Genomic DNA, 23,106 nt, shown 5'->3' on the forward strand with positions numbered 1-23,106 from the left:
CTCCCTAAAGCTTCCTGTTTAAATGCACTTAAATGAAAAGTGAATCCACTGAGAGAAAAACAGTAAGCAAATTAAGGCAGAGTTGGTATTTAAAGTACAAAAAGTGAGGAGTGATACGGTGGGGTGCTGTGGGGGAGCCTGTGGCGTGAGAAGATTGAGGGCTTGCCCTGAAGATGGAGCTTGCTGTCTCCTCCCCTATCTTGGGGTTGATTGAATGCCCCCTCAGCCCCCCTCTGCCCACCCCAAGCCAGAAGGAGGGGAGGACAAGACTGGATCTCTGCTCGCGAAATGTTCGTCTCTACCTGTCTGCAGATCTCAGAGGCAACCTTGCCCAGTGTCATCCAAAACCAAACAAATCAAAGATCAAGTGGACAGGTCTGGTTTGAGTCAAGGCAGAAAGTGACAAGGGTTGGCCCAGAGGCACCAGTTAGTCCCCCAGCAGTTCGTCATCAGACAGCAAACAGCAGGAGCCTGAAGGCCACTGCGGGGACCTTGTCAAAATTAAACAGGTCCAGACAGGCTCCCTCTCTGCACTGGCCCCTGAGGATGCCTCTCCTTTCAGTCTGCCTGTGGGCATGTAGGGGCCTCTCCTTTCCTGAAATGGAATTTGCTGGGCAGATACCAACAGTCCTCAGAAAGTCTAACTCCCAGCAAACGCCCAAGGTCAGTAGACTCTGCCTGTGATGGACCTTCACACTCCTCTCCTGGTCCAATCCCCTCTGATTATTCTCCTACCCCACCCAAATCCCTGCTGCAAGCCTTTTGACCTGAGTGACTTGTTTAAACTAGGGTGTGAGTGACTGACCTGTCTGAAAAATGAAGTTCTGCAGAAAGCCATGTTTAACCCAAAGAAATGAATTGCTAATTGTGGAATTTTAGGCACAGAGAAAAGGATACTAATACTCCTCAAATCACCACAAAGCAAGACGAAGGCATTGGTCAGCAGAGGAGGAGGGGATGGTTTTCTATGAGCCCACCTAGTAGTCCCTATGCCAAGACCATGGCACCCATGCAGGAAACAGCCCACGCCATGCAGAAGCACACATCACCGGCACCAGCATGCTAGGTGGGCAATGTCACACTACCTAGGCGACGGATGGAGCTCCTGGTCTCCTTGGCAAAGTTGGAGTTGGACAAGGCTGTCCTCCGGGAGATGAGGACAGGGATGCGGGTGATTGGGGGGCGGTAGCTGGGCACATTGGGGAGATGCTCCACGAGGTTTGGGGGGCCAAGTCCGGGGGCCACCTGGCCAGGTGGCTGGTCCTGAACCAGGTGATTCAGCTCCATATCCCGGCCTGGTTTAGCCATGGTGCTGGGGCCAGGGGTGGGTCTCAGGCAGAGGCGTGACCCTGGGGGCTGCAATGAGGAACACAGAGTTGGGAGAGGCGGGGCGGTGGCCAGGGGCGGGAGCTCTTCCCCACCAGCGCCAATACAGACCAGCCCGGTGCCCACCTGCCTGCAGCAGCGCACCCGATCTGGCGCAACACTCTGGTCCTTGGAGTTCAGTGTCAGGAGCATCCCCAGACACGGGGCTGGTCCGCCCAGCAGCTCTGAGAGACAACCCTCAGCCCACCAGTTCTCATGCTTTGTCTGCTAACCAACCACCATAGCATATCCTACTTGAGACTCAAAGTTAGAATCAGGAGTTCCTGTCATGGCTCAGAAGTTAGAATCAAAGAACCCAAAACCCCTCAGGCTCTTAGACCCCCAGCCTCTAGCAGTCTTAGCCTGGTAGAATTCTCCATTCCAAAGAAATCCTGGAGCTCAATTAATTTCACTTCCAATCAGAAGCAGTAACTTCTCACGAATGCAACATTGTAAATCAACTATATGTCCATAAAACATAAATTTAAAAGAAGAAAGCAGTAAGTTTTCCTGGGTTACTAGTTTCCCATATGGGCTGCCTATTGGGAACACCTGGGGAGGTCTCGAAATGCCCAATGTCAAGTCCACCCCCTGAGATTCTGATTTAATGGTCTGGGGTGAGGTCTGGCACCAGGATTTTTTTAATCTCCCCAGATTATTCCAATGTGCAGTCATGACTGAGAACAAGGGCTCAAGGCCATTGCCGCTCGAACACAAACGTGCAGAGAAATAGCCAGGGATCTTGTTGCAACGCAGTTCAGCAAGTCTGGGGTGGGGCCTGGGATTCTGCATTTCTAACCAGCTCCCAGAGGTTCTGATGTCCAGGTGACACCAAAGCTGCTGGTTTGGGATCCACACTTGTGAGACACAGCAGACAAAGGGCTGTGCCTCCGTGTTTCTCAAAGTGTGGTTCCCAGGCCACCTGCTCCCAAATGACCCGGGGAAAGGGTGGAACCAACCCCACGGAACCCGAGTCTGTACCCAGGCGATCCTGGTCTTGTTTGTCTAGGTGGGGTGCAGACTTAGCAGGTTTCCGGCAGATTTGCATAAAAGTTAACAGAGGATGTTTACCAAAGACCAGGCTCAGGACACCTGGACTTAAGACACGGGGGTCCAGTTCCATCTCCGTCGCTGGCTGGCTGGGACCTTAGCATCACGGTCCCCATTACATCTCCTCCCTCAGTGCCAGCCACCGGGCTGCGTGCCTCTGATGCACTGTCACCCCCACTCTGCCCAACAGCCCTTTGAGGCAGCTACTGTTTTTGCCCTCTTTCTTGATTTGGGAGCCACTGTTAAGAGAGGTCACAGAACTGGCTGTAGGTCACACAGCAAGGAAGAGGGAGGAGCCAGGAATGAAATGCAGGTCTGTGCCCTTGACCACGGGGCCAAATGCTGCCCACACGAAGCCTCAGTTTTCTCATCTGTAAAATGGTCTGTCTGCCTCACAAGGGAGCTGGGGCGCTAGTGCCTTGAGGATTGTGGACATTTGTAAGACGGGGGCTCGGTGTGCGGTTGATGGTCCTCAGCTCCCCTAGACTCTGTCCTCACTGTCCCTGGAGTTCTCAGGATTAGCGGTGGGCGTGATCAATGATCGAACCTGTGTGGGGGATCTTAGTAAGGAAAAGCGCAAAAGACACAGAGTCAAGCGTTTCCTGGTGGGCTAGTGGATAGGATTCGCGACTTGGGTTCCATCCCTGGCCTGGGGATTGAGATCCCATATCAAGTTGCTGTACACTGTGTCCCAAAAAAAAAAAAAAAAAAAGACACAAAGTCTAGGACACGCCCTTAGCAAGCTCTGGCTCCACTTTTCACTGAGATATGTTACATGTGAGCCAAAGCCTCACTGGGTGGTAGCCTGGAGGGCTGCACTCCCAGTGGGGGCCGTGGGGGGTAGGACGGGTTGGCTGGGAGCAGGGTCTGCTGGGTCCTGGGGTGCCCCAATGCAGTTCCCCTGGAGCCTTTGAAATACATCATCAGGCCCTGATAACATGACCCAAAGATGCAGAGAATGGGTTGGCCTGAGGATGGGGAGAGTGTGGGGAGCAATTGAGAGGGGAGGGTTTGCCCCTGTACCCCAGCCTGAGAGCATCCTAAACATCCTTATGCAGCCCCACCCCCACCTCACACCTACCTCCTGAGCTGGTGGCCTCAGCCGCCTCCTGCAGCTCCTGCAAAAGATAAAGAGGAAACTGATGCTGTGACCATCCTACCAGGTCCAAACCCTCGTCCAGCCCAGCCCCTGTCAGGGCTGCCCTCAGGAGCCCTTGTGGCCTCCAGTCCACTCCTTGCCCTGCCGGGCTGATCACACCCTCCAGCCCACCTTCTGGGGCATCCAGTGCACACAGGAGCCCCAGGGCCCAGGCCCCAGCTCCTGGGCTTGTCTTGGATAATGAGGGGAAATTCTTGGGCAGCGCTCTCTGTGAGGGGAGAAAGCAACTAAAGCAGCCCCCAGGGCACTCTCCACCTGGGCACTGCCCTTCACCGTGTACACTTGTGTGCAATACTCTGGGGAGGGGAGTTCCTGCGGTGTCACAGTGGAAACGAACCACAGCTAGTAACCATGAGGATGCAAGTTCGATCCTAGCTCAGTGGGTTAGGGATCCGGCATTGCCACAGGCCTCAGTGCAGTTTGCAGATGTGGCTCGGATCTGCCGTGGTTGTGGCTGTGGCTGTGGCTCTGGTGTAGGCTGGCCGCTGTAGCTCCAATTTGACCCCTAGCCTGGGAACCTCCACATGCCATGGGTGCGGCCCTCAAAACAAAACAAGACAAAATTTAAAAAATGGGGTTTTAGCCCCATTTCACAAAGGTGGCCACTGAGGCCCAGAGTGGGGTGGCGATATGCCCAGGGTCACACAGCCACACGAGGATTTGAGTCCAAGTCCACCTGCCCCCATCCATGGCCGCATCACCCAAGGCCCCTCCTAACACCATCTGCCCCCTGGTACAAGCCGGGCCTCACAGCACCAACTCCCCTGTTCCCCTCTGTCCAGTGGGCATCTCACTAGCCAAAACCCACTCCCACCCCACAAACAAAGTGGACAAGACCCCAGCCCAGTCCTCTGAGGGGCCCAGGTGCCAGGCCCGGGGTTGCTCCATACCTGGTCTGAGGCGCTCTGGTGCTGTGTCCCGCCTACTCCACTCTGGTCCTGGTCACCCTGTGCCACCAGACAGCTATCCAGCAGGACACTGTGACTGCAAGGGGTATGGGCAGAGGGAAAAGCCTGGGGTTATGGGTGTCAAGTGTTTCCTGACCTGTACTGAGTGCCAGTTTCTGCGCCAGATGCCTAAGAATAGGTCCTTGCCCTCTTGAAGCTCTTGGCGTGGGACAAGTGGCACATCCCACCACCGCCGGTGTCACCCACCAGAGCAAGTGGCTATGAAGGGCACAGCCACAGTCCTGCCTAGGAAGGGGGGCTTCCCAGAGGAAGCAGCCTGTGAGGTGGGGAAGGGTGTTCAGGAAAGGGGAACAGCATGTGCAAAGAAAATCACAGAGAATGATTTTGAGGCACTGTCCTCTGGGGGTGGACCAAAGGGCACCATAAATGTTCAAAACGCACACCCAGCATTTCCCCTCTGGGAGAGTCTAGACAACCCTGGGGATGTAGGCAGAGCAGGGGGAATATGAGAAAAGCCCAGAGAGATCAATCGACCTGGCCAAAATCACACAGCAAATTGTCCCACATCACACAAACTGCAAGCACAGGCCCTGGTTCTTTCCAACACGTGAGATCAGAGTCACACTGCAACTGCTGGGGTGAGACTATAGGGAGCGGAGAAGACTATGGCAAGTCAGAGAGCCTGCGCCCATCTGAGCCAGCAGCCCCCTCTGCTTGGAATGGGGGCCCTGTGGCCAGATCTGCTGATTTTCAGGAGAAGCCTGAACCATACATTGCAGAGGTGGAATCTCATCTTTATTTATTTTGAGGGGTTTTTTTGTTTTGTTTTGCTGGGGTTTTCTCCTTTTTTTTTTTTTTTTTTTTTTTTCTTTGTAGGGCCACACCTAAGGCATATGGAAGTTCCCAGGATAGGGGTCGAATTAGAGATACAGCTGCCAGCCACAGCCACAGCCAAACGGAATGCAAGCCATGTCTGTGACCTACACAACAGCTCACGGCAATGCCGGATCCTTAACCCATTACACAGGGCCAGGGATCAAACCTGTGTCCTCATGGATGCTAGTTGGGCTTGTTACCGTTGAGCCACAATGGGAACTTCTGAATCTCATCTTTAGATGCTGATAATCCAAATGAATATGCCTATATTAACAGCTATATTAATATGTTAGTATCCAAAAGAGCCTATCTCTAGGCTAAACTGGGCCCTGAGATGCCCGGGTGCAATCTCTGGGTTAAAATGATGGGTTAAGGATCCGGTGTTGCTGTGAGCTGTGGTGTAGGTCACACACACAGCTTGGATCTGGCGTGGCTGTGACTGTGGCGTAGGCCGGTGCCTACAGCTCTGATTCGACCCCTAGCCTGGGAACCTCCATGTGCCGTGGGTGCAGCCCTAAAAAAAAAAGGCAAAAGACAAAATAAAATAAAATAAAATAAAATAAAATAAAATAAAATAAAATAAAATAAAATAAAATAAAATGATGGCTTGGGCTAGTGTGATTTTTGTGGTTAGAATTAGATCCTGCTTCCTAACGGCTTCAACCCCAGGGCCAAGGGGCTGGTGGATGATGATCTTTGCTGTCCGCTGCCCAGAAAATCTGGATCCAGATCCTCCACCCAGGGGGCCAAGTCTCAGCCCTCCTGAGCTGGGTGAGGAGATGGGACAGAACTGCAGCCCAGGCATTTCAGAGCCAGCAGCCTGGGAGTAGGAATCAGCTGCAATCATATTGTCACAGCAGCTCCCAAGGGCTGTGTGCCAGGCTCCAGGCCAAGCACTTCACACACACAGTGTTTCACCAAATCCTCACCCGAATAACCGTGAGAGCCTGGCTGTGACTGAGCCCATCGAGCTTAGAAATCACAGGCTCAGGAGTTCCCGTCGTGGCGCAGTGGTTAACGAATCCGACTAGGAACCATGAGGTTGTGGGTTCAATCCCTGCCCTTGCTCAGTGGGTTAACGATCCGGCGTTGCCGTGAGCTGTGGTGTAGGTTGCAGACGCGGCTCGGATCCCGCGTTGCTGTGGCTCCGGCGTAGGCTGGCAGCTACAGCTCCAATTCGACCCCTAGCCTGGGAACCTCCATATGCCGCAGGAGCGGCCCAAAGAAATAGCAAAAAAAAAAAAAAGACAGAAATCACAGGCTCAGAGAGGTCAGCTGGGCTGTCCCTGGTCACACAGCCTGTCCAAGGTGAAGCTGGATAAGAGATGGGTGTCTGTGACTCCAGCACCAAGTGCTTAATATTCCAGTGCCTGCCTCTAAGCATCTTCACAGCCCCAGGTGACAAGGAAGAGTGGGGCAAGTGTCTAGAGGATTCAAGCACCCAACTCATTTTTTTTCTTTTCTTTTCTTTTTTTTTCTTTTTACAGCCATGCTAGCAGCATACAGAAGTTCCTGGATTAAGGGTCAAATCAGAACTGCCTCTGTGACCTATGCCACAGCCTGCAGCCATACTGGATCCTTAACCCACTGAGCGAGGCCAAGGATCGAACCCTCATCCTCATGGATATAAATTGGATTCTTAACTCACTGAGCCACAATGGGAACTCCCCAACTCACTTGCTTTCTTTTCATTATATACGTGTTTCCATTGTGAGGGGCGTGAATTATCAGGGTCAAACTCTCCACCCTGCCCAGGGACAAAGTTTATCTTAGAGAGAGAAGCCATCATGACTTTCATGGACCCGGGCACTTCAGCCTTCATGGGCATCTTCCTCCATAAATATATTTTTCAAATTCTGTTTTGTGACTGCATTTATATAAAGATGAATATGTGAATATTACATATTCAAACATTCTCTTCCATCTAAAAGTGCATTTGGGGGCCCGATTTTAAAAGAAATTAAAACACCCTTGTGGGGCCTCTAAAAGTATTATGGGAGCTGTGCCTTCCACGCTTGTCGGAGAAGCCGGCCCTTCATGGGAGCACTGGCTAGAGTCCCCTTCCCTGAAACAGACGCAGGTGCCGCCTCTGTTCCCAGAGCACAAAGGCCCAGGAAATGAACTTCCCACAGCCCTGGCCAGAGTCTTGGGGGGCGGGGAGGGAGGTCTGGCTCATTCTAGAATCAGGCTCGCTAAGCCAGTCTCCAGGAAGCCTCCGTTTGCTTATCTGTCAAATGGGCAGGATGACTTGTCCAGCCTGTACTGTCCAGCCCGGCTTATCTGAGTGAGGGCAGATGGGCCAGGGAGAAGCTCGTGGAGAAGTCAAAAACCTCCCCACGTCCAGTGTCCTATGGATGCTCCATCTGCCAACACCGGGAAGCTCTTTCCTTGTCTATGGTACCAGGAGTCAGCCTGGTACTGGGACAGGACCCCAGCTCTGCGCTTGCTGGCAGGACATCCCAGACATGCGGGCTACGGTCTCCAAGCCTCAGCTCTCTCATCTGTGAAATGGGATTAACGGTGGGAGCCTCCGCACAGCATCTGGTGTGGAAAACAAGTGCTAAACAAATGACAGCTGTTATTAGGATTGTTCTTGTTGTTGTTATCATCGGTCCCAGAGGAGGCATTCTGCAGGGCTGTGAGTCACCCACTCAAATCGAGGTACATTTTGCACAAACATCGCCAGCTCCAGAAACACATATGGAGCCCTGCAGGGGCCCTGTCCGCACCACCAGGGGCTGTTTGGGGGGCCCATGACCCAAAAGTCATATTGCCCCTGGTCAGCAGCACGCCTGGTACCTTGCCAAGGTCCCCTCGGGACCGGCCCAGAAGCAGCAAGCCACCAAGTTCTAGAAAGTTCCCAAGGGCCAGGGATTTCCAAGCAGAGAATCAGACAGACTGGCTGAGGCAGGCCTCCCATAGGTACCAGCTCTCCACGCTGAAGGGGCAAGGGTTTACCAGCCACTGCTCCCGCCATGTCACAGGGCAGGCTGTGGTCCCAGATCGAGGTCCCCGCTTCAGCCCTCAGCAGATGTCTCACCCGGCACCCTGACCCCGGGGAAAGGAAGGAGGGGAGACATGAGGGAGAAGCAGCCACCTACTTGGGTCCCGCTGTCTCTGCCGACAAGGATGCGCATGGTGCGGGAGTTCAGCTGGGGGCGATGACATTCATCCCGAGCCCCGGGTCGGTGCGTGCCAGGGGAGAATGTGGGGAGCCCCAGCCCAGCCCCGAGCCTGCGAGGCCAGCTCCGGAGCCAGTGTGGCTCTCGTGGCGGATGAGCCACCCGTCCTTCCTGCTTCTAATCAGATTGAGGGATGTGCAGGGCACTCTGCAAAATACCCCCAGGGAGGCCAGGTGGGGACCAAAAGGCTGTGGTTGCTAGGAAAAGCTGAGCTGTTGCCAGCAGAGACCAGGTCGCTAGGCGACCATCTGGCCGTTACCAGGGCCTGCGCGTCATCAGTAACCCCTGTGCCTCTGCAAAGCTGGCAAGAGCACCCTTCCGCAGCCAGAGACGGCCCAGCCTGCCTGTCCCATGCCTGACCTCTGGCCCTGGCCCTGGCCTGGGGCTCACTCACTCTGACACCACAGGGGCCCTCATGGCTGCCTCGGGCCCAGGCCCCAAAGTTCCCTGAGTTTGAAGCTCTGGGTGGCCATTTGTGTGAGCGTGTGCACACCTGCAGCGTTTGTAGGCTGCTTGTCCATGTCATTCTGCTAAAAGAAGCAAAGCTTATGCTCCTAACACTCGCGGTGCTACCAAGGTGCCACGACCAAAGGGGCAGCAAGGAAGGGTGTGAGCCAGGACAAAGCACAGAGGGCAGAGTGACAAGGACTAATGCCGGGGGATGGAGTAAGGGCACAGATTAAATCATCCCACCAGATCTGTGGTACAATCGCTGCTCCTCCCGCCTCAGTCTCCCCACTGGGCAGCTATCAGTTTACGTCACTCCCCTGTTCACAAGCCTTCCATGGCTCCCCATTGCTCCCAGGAAACCAAGTTCAAGGCCTTCACAAATCGAGCCCCACTGCCTCTGAAGGGTCATCTCCCACCACTTCCACGAGCTACAGGGTCACTCTTCCCAGGACACGGGGCACATGGGCCACCCGTGAGGCAGGGGGTCATTCCCTCCTCCTTGAAACACTTTCCAACTGGGCCTCCAGGCCCCACCCTCCACTCGCCTCCCTCCCCGCCATGGATGCCGCCGCCGCCTCCTCCTCCTCGGTCCTTTCTGCTTCCTCCTCGTCTCCCTGATCTCTGATCTGGCCTGCAGGCTCTCCTCCAAACACAGCCACTCCCCGGGCACCTCCTCCAGCCCCACTTTCAAGTCCATCTCGAGTCCAGACGCCGGGACCTGCAGTCCAGCCTCTCAGCCTCCAGCCTCCCTCGGCACCCAGCTGTCTGCTCGTCACCTCCAAGTGTGTCCCCCTCTCCGTCAGCCCTGCTGTCCATCCCACACTGTTGAGAATCCTCTCCCCTCCTAGATTGCTTTCCTTATTATTGAAATACATTCGGCGGTAACATTGTGTAAGTTTAAGGGGCACAACACGCTAATACGTTTATATCGTGTTTGTCGTTAGAGCCATAATGAGCACCTGTCATGTCACATAATGATCAATTCTTTTTAGTGGTGGCAATAGTGACGATTTAGTATCTTAGGTAGTTTGATGATATATATTATAAACTTTAGTGGTTTATGAGCTCCCTTTTTATTTTTTTTTTTTGCTTTTAGGGCCGCAGTCTCAGCACATGGAGGTTCCCAGGCTAGGGGTCCAGTTGGAGCTGTAGCCGCCAGCCTGCACCACAGCCACAACAATGCCGGATCTGAGCCACATGTGCGACCTACACCACAGCTCACAGCAATGCCAGATCCTTAACCCATTGAGCGAGGCCAGGGATCGAACCCATGTCCTCATGGATGCTAATTGGGTTCACTAACTGCTGAGCCATGATGGGAACTCCTATGATCTCCCTTTTTAAACTTTATTGTAATTGAACTTGTGTGTGTGTGTTTTATGGCAACATCTACAGCATACAGAAATCCCTGGGCCAGGGGTTCCCTCCAAGCTGCAGCTGCTGATCTGTGCCACAGCTGTGGCAGCACTGGATCCTTTAACCCACTGCACCCAGCCAGGGATTGAACCCACACTTCCGCAGCAACCCAAGCCTCTGTGGTCAGATTCTTACCCCACTGTGCCACGGCAGGAACTCCTTCTGTGTGTTTTACTGCTGAAATCTTTATGGATCAGAGAATCAACCATAAATGGACAATGGAGCAGAACCCAGGGCAGCCTTACGAGGTGTCGAATGCAACTGCTGGGGGCCAACCACGGGGAAGGTGGGAGACAGCTCTCTGCCTTGATGATGTTCATTGCAGAGAAGAGCTGGGCGCCCAATGCCTGGGTCCCTGCCTCTTTCCAAGCATTCAACCAACATTTATTTGGTGCCCACTGTTCTAGGCTCTGGCGACTTGGCAGTGAATTGACAAAAATCCCCACCTTGTGGCGTTGTATTTTTTCTACATTTGTTGGTACATGTGGGTGTGGGAAGCGGGGAGGTAGCTCGGATCCTATGAGTCCCGGGTCATTACGAGCACAGGGAGGGGTGCCCCCATAGCAACCCCCAGCCAATCCAGTCAGTGCCTAGTGACACACAGACACAACCAAGGGCGGAGCTCCCATGAGCAGCAGAAAGCATGCCCACCCCAGCAGCCCTCCCCAGGCCCTCCCTCAGCAGGGCGCTAGTGCCTTACTCGGGCTCCTGCTCCTCCTCTTCCTCTTCCTCTCCGTCCTCCTCCTCCTCTCTGTTCTGCTCCTCCTCCTCTCCGTCCTCCTCTTCCTCTTCTTCATTCTCCTCTTGAATCCGAGGCAGTTCCCTGAGTTGAGGACAGAGGCAGGGGATGAGGTCGCCTGCAGCTGCACCCCAAGTCCACCTCCTGCCCCCATTTTCAGTAGGATGTGCTGTGACCTTCGAGACCAGACCTGAACTTCCCACCTGAGACTCCACATGGGGAGGCCCCCCCTACCCCCCAGCAGCCCCGGGCTGTAGCAACAAGGCTCCCTCACTGCATGAGGGCCTGTCCCCCAGCTGCCCCAGAGCCCACGCTGGATCAGCCCCTGATCCTCCCTGGACCTCAGTTTCCCCATCTTTGCCATGTAGGTCATGGACCTAAGGACCTGAGGTCTCCCGGCTTGAGTATTACCCCCAGATCACAGGTGGCAAGAGTGACAAGGTCACTGTGGAGGGCGACCCCAGAGTCACTACCATGGTTACACGTTCCCATGCCCGCTGATCTTCAACTCCTTTCTGTACATCCTGCAAAAATAGCCATGTGCACGAACATGTACACAAGGGTGCTTGGCCAGCAATAGTGGACAGCTTAAATAAACTCTGGCATGTGCATATGACAGAATACCATACAGTGGCAAAAAAAAAAAAAAAAATGAGCATGGGAGTTCCTGTTGTGACTCAGTGGTAATGAACCCAACTACTATCCATGAGCATGTGGGTTTGATACCTGGCCTCACTCAGTGGGTTAAGGATCTGGTGCTGCTGTGAGCTGTGGTGTAGGGTGCACACACAACCCAGACCTGGCATTGCTGTGGCTGTGCTATAGACCAGCAGCTGCAGGTCCGATTAGATTCCTAGCCTGGCCTGGGAACCTCCATATGCTGCAAGTGCGAAGGATGGAAGGAAGGAAGAGGAAGAAAGAAAGAAAATGAGGATGACTCCATGTATTAAATGTAGGAAGATCTCAGTTGTTGAATGAATATAGCAAGGCACACATAGGTCAATGCATGTGATGTGTTATCTTTCATGCAAAAAATAGAGAGAATCCATGCTTACATGTGCTCACACAGGGCCTGGAACAGTACAGAAGCAGCTGGCTGCCATTGTGCCCATGGGGAGGGGGTGGGTGTCGGGTGGGAGGGGGAGGGAAGAGCAGTCGGGCTTGGTCCCCACTCTGTGCCCTTTTATGCCTTTGGGGTTCGGCACCACATGCCTGTTATCTTCCCAAACAATCTTTTTCTCGGGTCCTTCTCTGGCTCCCACCTGGGCACCTGCTCCAGCACTTCGATCTCCTCTTCATCAGCGGGAGCTGCCTCTGAGTCCTGCGGGCTGGCACTGCCCTCCTGATGCTCGTCCTCCTCCCAGTGAGGGTGAGCCTCCTGTAGGATGAGCGTGGGCTCCTCCTGCCCTCCAGGTTGGATGCTGACTGCAGGGAACACGGGGGATGGGAGAGGGTGGGTCTGGGCCTCTGAGACCCAGGGACCCTGCAGGGAGCCTTGGTCATCCCCAGCCGTGGGCCAGCTCTCAGCCAAGCGGCGGAAACCGCACCATCATCAGCAGGACTATTAACAGCCAGACCAGTGCTAACGGGGGGTTGAAGCCCATGATCATTCGCCCTGTCTCCTTCCACTGGTTCCCAGTATTTTTCCTCTTAAGACAGAGCTTCAATTACAGCTAGTCTTTGTTTCTGACTGCAGCCTCCTTCTTGGAGGTTTGTGCAGAAACAGAAACTATGCATGCAGGTGACGCCAAGAGACACTGGCTCAGGGGTCCGCCCTGCCATACCCACATGCGGTTGCCTGGCACTTCCCAAAGGATGCAGAGAGAGCTTACCTACCACCTGTGCTCTAGATGCCAGCCCCTGGTGACAGCATACCACATGCCCGTAACCTGCTTCTGGAAGTCTACAAAGACTTCCTCCAGGACTAGAAGCTCCATGGCCCAAGGGAACTCGACTTTCTTGTGGAGGTGGCCTCACTTTCAACATTTCTCCATGGACCCTGGTCCCTGGCCATGAAAACCCTGTGGGCTGCGAGCTTGGCAGAAGTGGGTTCCGGGGAATCTCATTAGGAGCCTAAGCCCACCCCCAGATGGGGGAGAAGGGGAGAAAGGCAGAACCTGCCTGGATAGCAGGTGTTCCCCAAAAGTTCCAGGGGTCTTGGTGGCCCTTAAGCCATGCCTGAATTATTAACGGTAGCTTTAAATGGAAACTGGCTTCAAGTTATATCAAGTTTGACTTTGGAAGTTTCTGTTCATGGTGTGGAATAGTAATAACAGCAGTAAGACTAGTTGTGTTTATTGAGCATTGACTATGTGCCAGGACTTGGCTAAGTGCTAAATGATTGACATGGATTAACTCAATTAGTCCTCACATCAACCTTTTGAAGTGGGAATAACTTTTTTCTATGGTCGCGCCCGTACCATATGGAAGGTCCCAGGCCAGGGACTGAATCCAAGTCATAGCTTTGGCAACACTGTACCCTTAACCCACTGCACTGGGCCAGGGATCAAACCCATGGTGCCACAGCGACCTAAGCTGCTGCAGTCAGATTCTGAACCCACTGTGCCACAGTGGGAACTCCTGAAATGGGGATAACTATTATTCCTATTTTTCTTTTTTAATTTTAGTCCCCATTTTACAGACAAGCAAATTGAGACACAGGTTAACAATTTCTTTTACGGGATGACCCCCTAGGTCCAGGCATGGGGCTATCTGCCTTCCAAGAGTCACCTAACTCGCCGCTCCTGCCTCCGGGCTTCCAGGTACCCATGTCACCCTGCCTCTCAGAGGAGGCACCTGCCTCCCCTCCAGGGAAGCCCCCCATGCACAACCTGAACTACAGTCCCAGCTCCCCATCCCTATAAGCAGCCCCAGCGTTTGCTCAGGGAGGATCCTCCAGCTGTGGCCCTGAATCCAGTGTGGGACATACGTGTCGCGTATATGAGTCATTCTGTTGCCACCTGGCAATGGCGCAGCATCTCCATCCCAATCAGCCCCTGAGGGTAAAACTCCTGTGTGACATCCAGGGGACACTCAGGAGTCAGAATAGCTCAGGAGCCTTCATGGCAACTCTGCCAGGTAAGAATGGTACTCTCCCCATTTTATAGACCAGAGAGCCTGAGTGACTTGTCCAAGGCCACACAGGATGCCGGAGGCAGTGCCAGGTCCCCTGACTCATTTCCCTGGTGCCATCCCAGGTGACAAACATGCCTCAGGAGTGCCAGCCAAACACTGGCAGCCACTCCATAACGGGTGCTGAATGAGATGGGGGTCTGGTGCCCCGAAGCCTGAGGCACTCATGCGGTCCTTGCTACCCCCTCACTTTCCTTCTCATTAACCCCTTCTTTTTAGGTACTAATTAGTTAGCAAGCATTTTACAAGTACTTCCTCCTTTCATCTCTGTGCAAGGCCTGTCCCCACTTTAGAGCCAAATAAGACGATGATGCCTGAGGTCACCAGCAGTCTTGGGGTACGACCCCGGGGCAGGGCCCCGAGCAGGCAGGTGAAGGAGGCCTGTCTCACCTATGGAGCACCGAGCCCTCCCCACAGGCATCTCACAGCTCTCCTGGCCTTTTCCAGGGTCCACCCAGGTCCCCAGGTCACAGATGGGGCCACAAAGCCCCATGGGTGCTCGAACTCACATAGAAGCCACTGCTCCATCCGGGGCTTCAGCTTAACCTTGGAGTCCCTTGCGGGCACACCCCCCTCCTGCACAGCATCCCCTCTGCTGGCCCAGGATGACCCTCGGGGCAGCTGAATGGGTTCTGGCTCCAGCAGTGCAGTCAACAGCCCTACCCAGGGAGGGAGCTGCTGTTTCTAGGACCAGGAGACAGGGAGCCAGAGGCATGGACTCTAGGCCAAGGCCCCGACCCAGGCCCTGGGTTGCTGGCAAGGCCCAGGCCTTGACGGCAAAGCCCCTCCTCCCTGTCACGACACCTGCTCCCTCTGCCTCTCCCTGGTCCAGACCCACATCTTCCCCCCCACACCCCCGGCCCCTGAAAGACTAACCTCTCACTAACTGGGTATTTCTCCAAGTGTGGTCCTTGCCACCACCCCATCATCCGAATCATCTGGGGAGGAGGGTGCTTTCTTGAACAGGCAGCTCATCAGGCTCCCAAACTCTAAACTGGAAGGTTTGAAGATGGGACATTCTTCATAGCTGCTCCCAGATGCTTCAGATGTGACTCAGAGGTCCAAGAATCCCTGCCTCGGTTGCCTTCTCTACCTCCAATGTTTGCTTAGCCTCAGGGTAATCTTGGCGAAGCCACTCCCCTGATCAACCACCTTCGATGGCTCCCCAGTGCCTACAGCCTCGTCCTCTTACATCGGGCCCCAACTTTTCTAGTTTTCCCTTGTGCATCAAGGACACTGGGCTCCAGATCAGCTGCAGGGCCCACCACTCTCCCTGTCCACCTGCCTCCAGGCATATGCTCACTTTATTCTGTCCACCAGGGAGCCTTCCCCTCACCGCCAGTTTGAGATTTCATGAATTTCAAACACAGGGGCCTGTGTAGCTGGGGAGGTGGCGTACATGGTGAAGTGGAGAGTGTCACCTGCCTTCGGACTGTCCTCCACAGGCCACAAGAACAGTGTGGAACCATTACGGCCAGACTGTTCCAGTTGTCAAGAGAACCCAGATTTTTCTATGCAGAGCCACCTGATGTTACAATGTTGATCACTATTTCTATTTATTTACTTTTATGGCCACACCTGTGCCATATGGAGGTCCCCAGGCTAGGGGCTGAATCAGAGCGGCAGCTGCCTGCCTGCACCACAGCCACAGCAATGAATCCAAGTCACCTCTGCAACTTATGCCATAGCTTGTGGCAACGCCAGATCCTTAACCCACTGAGCAAGGCAAGGGATCAGCCCTGCGTCCCCACAGAGACTATGTCAGGTTCTTAACCCGCTGAGCCAAAATGGGAACTCCTGACAACTAATTCTAATTTTTGAAATCACTCCTTGCCCCCAGTGAAGATATTTTTGGGCCAGCTGGGACCAAGGGCAACCAGCTCAGGACCCCTGGCTAACTTTTCCTTTAGCAACCCCTATACCACAGGCCAGAGAGTTGTTTTCACTTTTCAACTGCACCCCCAGTATATGGAAGTTCCTGGGCCAGGGGTCAAGTCCAAGCTGCAGCTGAGACCTATGCTACAGCTGTGGCAACACTGGATCCTTAACCCACTGTACCACAGCGGGAACTCCCCCACAGGCCATATTAATCCACGCACTTCCCGAACCTAGGTACTCATGGCAGCCCTGCCCAAAGCAATGAGAGTATTCGTTCACAGGTTTGATGTGCTAACACGTGCTTTTTAATGCCAGTGAAAGCATCTGTTGCTGTCCACTAGTGGTCCCCGACTCTCTGCGGGTGAGAACACGGTCAAGCCTAAGGAGATCCTCTTCTAGCAAAAACTGTCCCATGGGGGCACCGAGTGTGCCAGGCGCCACGCTGAGAGCAGTGCAAGCATCCTCTCAAAGAGAGTCCCCGCAGGCTTTCCCACAGTGGGAAGTCCTCCTGCTGTCTAGCAAAGGGGCCAGGCTCGGTCCCTGAGAGGCAGTGCTGGGACCAGCTCCCCCGATCCTGCCTGGGAGGGAAGCAGGGGGTTAAGGAGGGTCAGGGGGCGTCAGTGGCCACCGCGTCCCCCCCCCCGCAGGTCTTCTCTTCAGGGCACCCTTCTCTCCTTCCATCCGTCTGTCCGTCTGTCCATCTGCACTCTCCCAGGCTGCCTTCCCTTTTGTTTCAGAGGCCTCCAGCTGCCGCCACCCCTGAAACAAAGGAGAAGACAGAAGGGTGGGTGGCGGGATGGACAGGCGGAGGGAAGGAGTGCGGGACAGGACCCGGAGGCTGGGGGACGGCGCGGGGAGCAGGGGAGGGACATGCACCCCTCAGCCCCTTGGGGTCCCCTCAAGTCCTACATCCAGTCCTACCCCCTGACACCTGTGAGTGTGATCTTATTGGAAACAGTCGTTGCAGATGTCACCACTTAAAGATCCCAAGACGAGATCACGCCGGATTTGGGGTGGGCCCCAAATCCCATGACTGGTGTCCTTACAGAAGACAGAGGGGGCGATGTGATGGACACAGAGGAAAGGCAGAGACGGGAGGGCAGCTAGATGCCAAGGGACACTGAGGATGGCCAGCAGCCACCACGGCCAGGAGAGAAGCCCAGCAGAGTTTCCCACTCAAGAGGATCCAAGCCGCCAACACCTCAGTTTTGGGTTTCTGGCCCCCTGAACTGCGAGAAAATACATTCCTGCTGTTTGAAGGCATCTGTTTATGGTCCCTTGTTATGGCAGTGCCACAGCTGCTTCCCAGCCCCAGGGGGTGAGTCTGCCCTGGGGCTGCCCCTGCCACCCGGCCAGGCGGGGGACCTGCCTACAGCTGCCTGTGCCCTGTCTCCTTCCAGAGGAGCAGGGAGGAAGGTGAAAGGGGGCCGGGGCACCATCCTCAGAGCAGCCCTGGCCGGGGGGAGGGGACAGGTCTCTGTTCCAGGGAAGGTTTTCTGTTTCTCTAACCTTGGTCTGCAAGCTGCTGCCGAGCCGAGGGGTCTCTAATCACTGCTCCAAAACGACCATCTCTGTGACTTGGGCACATCTCTGCCCCTCCGCCTTCCCCAACAGCCGTGGGCCCCCTGCTCTGCCCCGCCGCCCGCCAGCTGGCCATGAGCTCCAGGCTGAGCGAGCCCTGCTCTGAGCCCCCCGATGATGACGTCATCACAAACCATCCCCCATCACCTCCCACAGCCACTCTGTCCAACCCGGGCTCCGCAGAGGCCAGAGGCCACCCCGCCCTGTGGGCCTGTGTCCAGGATGGAACAGAGCCACTGCCCTGGGCCTGAACGCTGCTCTGCTGGCTGCTAGTGCTTGTCACAGGCCTGGCCCCCAGCAGCCCTCTGTGGCCATGTGTGAATGGATGGATGAATGAATGAGCAAAGGCCCCCGCAGCACAGGCTTCTCCAGGCACCACCACGACATGAAGGAAGAGCAGGACTGGACCCCAGCCTCCCCTCCTGACCACAGTCTGGGCACCAGTCCTAGTGCAGGGCTGGGGTAAAAGAACACATAGCCCACAGGCAAGGGGACACCCTCTCTGCTCAAGAAAGCTGAGTCCTGTGGGGTCCAGATCCCCCAGAGAGACCCCAGCCTTCCCCTTTCATCCCCCAACCAGGGACTTGGCTGAGTAAAATGCGCTGCCTTGGGGGACAGTGGGGAGCTTTCTCCAGGACCTCCTAGCAGGAAGTGTGGGGGGGGGGTGTCCAATGGACTTGACTTCAGAATTACCTTCTCTGCATAGAAGCTGGAAGGCAGGCCCAGGACCACCTATGTGCCCAGACCCCCCGGGGCCCCAGAAGGGGCCTCCAGACACCGCCTGGCTCTGGCCATCACCCGGCCAGGCTGACCAGAGGCGGCACCTGCAGAGCCTGGAGGTCTCCCAGTTCCAGATCTGGAGACTCTGGCCAGCCCGTCATCCCTGCGTCCAGGCTGGACAGGGACAGCCCCACTGCCCCTGTGCACTCAGACCAGGCAACCCCCACGGAGATGCACACGAGGGCCCACCAGCGTGTCACTTACTGGTCTGCACGTCACACGTCACAGGGGAATCAGCCTCCTGTATGGGGGAAAAACTGCTGTGACCTCCTCACGGGCCTCCCTGCTTCGATCAGCCCTCCAGGCACCCACAAGGCAGGAGGGTCTCCTCACGGCAATCAGGTCACTGCAGAAGGTCCCACCCTGCTTCTCCCCTCCCACCTCAGGTCACCTGCTGCTCTGGTCACTCCCCTACCCAGTCACGGCTTGCCTGGTCCTCCCTCAGCTCCCTTGCCCAAGCTGGGGGCCCACCTGGAATGCCCCTCGCCAGTTCTCCACATATGAAACCCTCTCCCGTCCTTCCCCGGAGGGTTTTCTCATAGCTTCTTTGACTTGAAGGCCTCGCCCTACCAGCCCTGGCCTGGGGGACCCGCATTCAGCGAGCACACCTTCATCCACTGATCGGCCCACGGCTGGACACGCCCTTCCCCCTCTTGAAATGCGCCAAAGCGGTGCCTCCTCTGCCCCCACAGAGGCCGTGAGCACCGAGCCTGAGGGCTCAGCCCACAGGGAAAAGGCCCTGAAGCTTCCTGTCCACCTCCCACTGCGGCAGGGACTGCCATCCAGGCCTCCCAGCTCCCAGTTCCAAGTGCTTCTGTGGAGAAGTCCAGGAGTCCCCAAGAAAGAAGGGCCAGGTATCAGTCTCTTGGAGAGGGAGGGGTGACAGGGTCTACGTGGGAGCCCTGGGTTGTCAGGAAGGCACAGGGCCCGCTGGTTTCCCGCGAGCCCCACTTCTTTCCAGAACATCCCGGGGCCTGCCTTGTCTCTGGGCCTTTGCACATTCTGATCCTCTGCCTGGAGGGCCTTTCCCACACCACCCGCTTCACGTTCACCCACGCTCCTCCTCCTCCTTCAGGTCTCAGTTTGCAGGCCACCCCCACTGGGAAGTCTTCCTTGATGCTCCTGAGAGCCCCCTCCTCCGCACCCCGTGGAAGCACCTTCCCCACTGACTGTGACCTCTTGGCAGGGGGGCGTGGAGAAGTGTGTGTAGAATGAATGCGAGCCACGCAGACAGGAGGGTTGGGTGGGCTGAGCTCCCGCTGCAGGCTTTCTTCATCCCCTGTCACCATCCACCCACCCAGAGATCACCCCACCCTTGCCTAAGCTCCCAAGACCCCTCCAGCCACCACCCAGGTCCCCCACAACCACAGCCCAGCACCAACCTGCTCCCCAGCCTTCCCGCGGAGCACTGGCTGTGGCAGGGCCATCTCCAGCCGGTGCAGGAGCCAGGCCCCCAACCTGCAAGTGGGAGAGGGTGGGTCATGTCCAGGTGGGGCCTCGTGGGGAAACTGAGGCCAGTGTCAGATCCCTCCCAAGGCAGGAAGCAAGCCTGCCCGAAGGCAAACTAGAACCCAAGTCCCTGGTCCCCAAAACCATTGTCCATCCCCTGCCTCCCCAGGAGCGCCTCTGGCTACTGTTCAGACTCTAGCAGGTAACTCAGTGCCCCCCACTCCCAAGGCGCATTGCAAGCCCTCACATGGCCAGGGCAGGAGCATTTAGGCATTTAGCAGTGCCTGTTCCGATTTTATTTTACTTTGAGGGTCCCAGGCTAGGCGTCGAATTAGAGCTACAGCTGCCGGCTGACACCAGTCACACCAATACCACATCCAGGCCATACACCTACAGCTCAGGGCAACCTACACCACAGCTCAGGGCAACGCCGGATCCTTAACCCACTGAGCGAGGCCAGGGATCGAACCTGAGTCCTCATGGATGCTAGTCGGGTTCACTAACCATTGAGCCACGGGAACGTCTCTATCCCAAATTTAAAAGGACCAACATTTCCATTTCCTCTGATTTACATGCACGTGAATGAAGTGATGCCTCTATAAGGCTCTTCATTGCAACAAGAGTGGAAACAACCCTAAATGGCCATGAATGGTTAAATAAATCTGGTGCATCTGTAACGAAGTCCAAAGTCCTATGTGGCCACTGAACGAATGGAGCAGACCTCTAGGTATAAAACCTCCTCTTGGAGTTCCCATCGTGGCTCAGTGGTTAATGAACCTGACTAGTATCCATGAGGATGCGGGTTTGATCCCTGGCCCCGCTCAGTGGGTTAGGGATCCGGTGTTGCCATGAGCTGTGGTGTAGGTCACAGACACAGCCCAGATCCTGCACCCCTGTGGCCGTGGCATAGGCTGGGAACTGTAGCTCTGATTCAAGCCCTAGCCTGGGAACCTCCATATGCCGTGGGTGTGGCCCTTAAAACAAAAAAAAGACAAAATAAATAAATAAGAACAGCAGTTGTTAAAAATATTGAGTGTTCAAAATAAACATAAAAAAAAAACCTCCTCTAAGATAGATTTTCAAGTGAAAAAAAGTGAGAAACAGCATCCACAGGCAGCTGCTGCAGGTATGTGCCTTTCAAGAAAAACGTGCTGAGCGCTTGTCTGCAAGTGGAGCAGGAGGAGCTGCTTATGCAATTGCCTGGGGAGGGGCCACCAGAAACCCCTTTGAATTTACTCCCAGGTGCATGTGTTACTTTTCTCATTGAAAAGACTCCTTTGGGGAAGGTTGGACGCTAGGCTGGGACCAGGTGCAAGCGTGCTGCCCATGGGAGGCCAAGCGTTTAGGGGGCTCACCTGGCAGAGTCCCCGGGCAGCGGCGGGGAGGAGGCCTGGATGTCAGGCTGGGGGTCTGGAAACAGCTCCTCCTCAGGCTCTGGGGGGCAGGGAGCAGGCGGGGAGGGGCTCTCCTGGGCCTGCTGCGTGGGCTTCATTTCCAAGGGGGGTCCTGGGGGCTCTGGGCAGCAGGGAGGGCAGGAGGGTGAGAACATGGCATGGCTCCATGTCACCCCTCAAGGGCACAGGGGGCCAAATTCAAGATGCCAACGTGACTGAGGAGCCCCTTGGGACCACCCCAACTACCCCTTCATCAGACAGACTGGAGCCAAAGTGCAGAGACGAGGAGGGACTTGTCCAGGACCCCGCAATGCTGTCCCAGGCTACGGGCCTCCCAGGCTGGACTAGAGAAGGATTTCGGGGCTCTCACAACCTCCTATCCCCTGCAAGCCCTGAACCCCTCCCCGAGCATCCTTCAGGGCCCATTATCCCCAGCCCAGTCTGTAACCATCCCAGGTAGCCCTTCCCAGTTCCCCTCCCTGTACCTGGACCCAAGGCGGCATCTGCAGACTCGTCTCTCCAGCCCTGGGCCGTAAACAGGAAGTGAGGTCACAGAGGAGGAAGGCCCTGGTGGTCCTGGCCAGCCCACCCGGCCCACCCTTCCCCTGAATCCCCCGCCCATCATGCAGCCACTCCTCCCCATCAAGCACCCTCCAGGGAGGAGAGCACCCTCCGTGGGCCCCGGGGTCGGGGCACACCTGCTGGAGTAGGTAGGCCCTTCCTAGGTGCTCAGCTGCCCGCTCCCCCCTTTTCCTCGACTCACCTCAGAGGTTTTCAGGGGCTGAGGCAGCATTTTCTCCACATTCTGCTCGAACCACCTGAGCAGCCAGGGCCCGGGTCTGCAGAGGGGCCAGTAGTCAGCCAAACGACCTCAGGAGTGACCAGATACTCTGTCCCAACCACCTGCTGCGGTCACAAGCCTCCACCAGCCCTTCCTTGGCTCCCACTCTGCCCAGTGGGAACCCTGAACTGGATACTTTTAAAGGGCCCCCGGTGGTGGGGGGACGCCCACCCACCTCAAATTCTGAATGAGGGTTGGACAGGCTCTGGGGCCACAGGCCCAGCCTTGGCCTCACGGGTAGCAGACCAGAGTAGGCGCTGCATGGGGACCTGAATGCAGCATTCCTGTCTCCCCATGACTGTGGCAGGTAGGTCTGGCTTCGTGGGTACATGAGCAATGCCATTGCACAGGGCCTCGAACTTAGAAGGGCCCATTTTTGGTTAATGCTCTGTTGTCACCATCTTAAATTCCTAATTTTTTTTTTTTTTTTTTTGGTCTTTTGTCTTTTTAGGGCCACACGCGCGTGGCAACTTCTAATATTTTTTAAAGGAGTCCTGCATTTTTATGTTGCACCAGGCCCCACCAATCATGCAGCTGGCCCTGGGGCAAAGGCAGGGTCCCCAGACCCACCAGGCCTCCAGGCAGCCCCATCCTCTTTAGGGAGCTCCATGCTCTCAGGGGAACCCATTCCCCCAGATCTGGCCCAAAGGAAAGCTGGCAAATCCTCTGGATGCCTCCATCCTAAATCGCTTTACTGGTCTCACAAGTCAGCAGAGTGGCCCTGGGGACCTATGATCTGGGCAGCCTCCAGGGGACAAAGAAATAAAGAGCAAGCTGGCGCAATGAATGAATGAATGGGGTGTGTGATTGTATATATTCATCCATTCATTCATCTATTCATTCATCTCATCTGAGTCTCACGTCCCTGGGCAGGTACTGTGCTGGGTGTCAGGGGACCAGGCCCTG

The 23,106-nt window shown here is 55.6% G+C and overlaps 1 protein-coding gene across 1 annotated transcript in view; it reads right to left on the bottom strand.

Moving 5' to 3' along the window:
- Nucleotides 1–23,106, bottom strand: part of CNGB1 (cyclic nucleotide gated channel beta 1) — a 113,097-nt gene that overhangs the window by 44,938 nt on the left and 45,053 nt on the right. Inside the window, 11 exon segments of the mRNA XM_021097533.1 lie at nt 1,086–1,348; nt 1,350–1,356; nt 3,497–3,533; nt 4,465–4,558; nt 11,107–11,229; nt 12,408–12,570; nt 18,721–18,757; nt 19,899–19,974; nt 21,321–21,480; nt 21,845–21,884; nt 22,123–22,198. Coding sequence (XP_020953192.1) covers nt 1,086–1,348; nt 1,350–1,356; nt 3,497–3,533; nt 4,465–4,558; nt 11,107–11,229; nt 12,408–12,570; nt 18,721–18,757; nt 19,899–19,974; nt 21,321–21,480; nt 21,845–21,884; nt 22,123–22,198 — 1,076 coding nt within the window.

The sequence above is a fragment of the Sus scrofa genome, chromosome 6 (assembly GCF_000003025.6).
Source record: "Sus scrofa isolate TJ Tabasco breed Duroc chromosome 6, Sscrofa11.1, whole genome shotgun sequence".
In the NCBI taxonomy this organism is placed as follows: Eukaryota; Metazoa; Chordata; class Mammalia; order Artiodactyla; family Suidae; genus Sus; species Sus scrofa.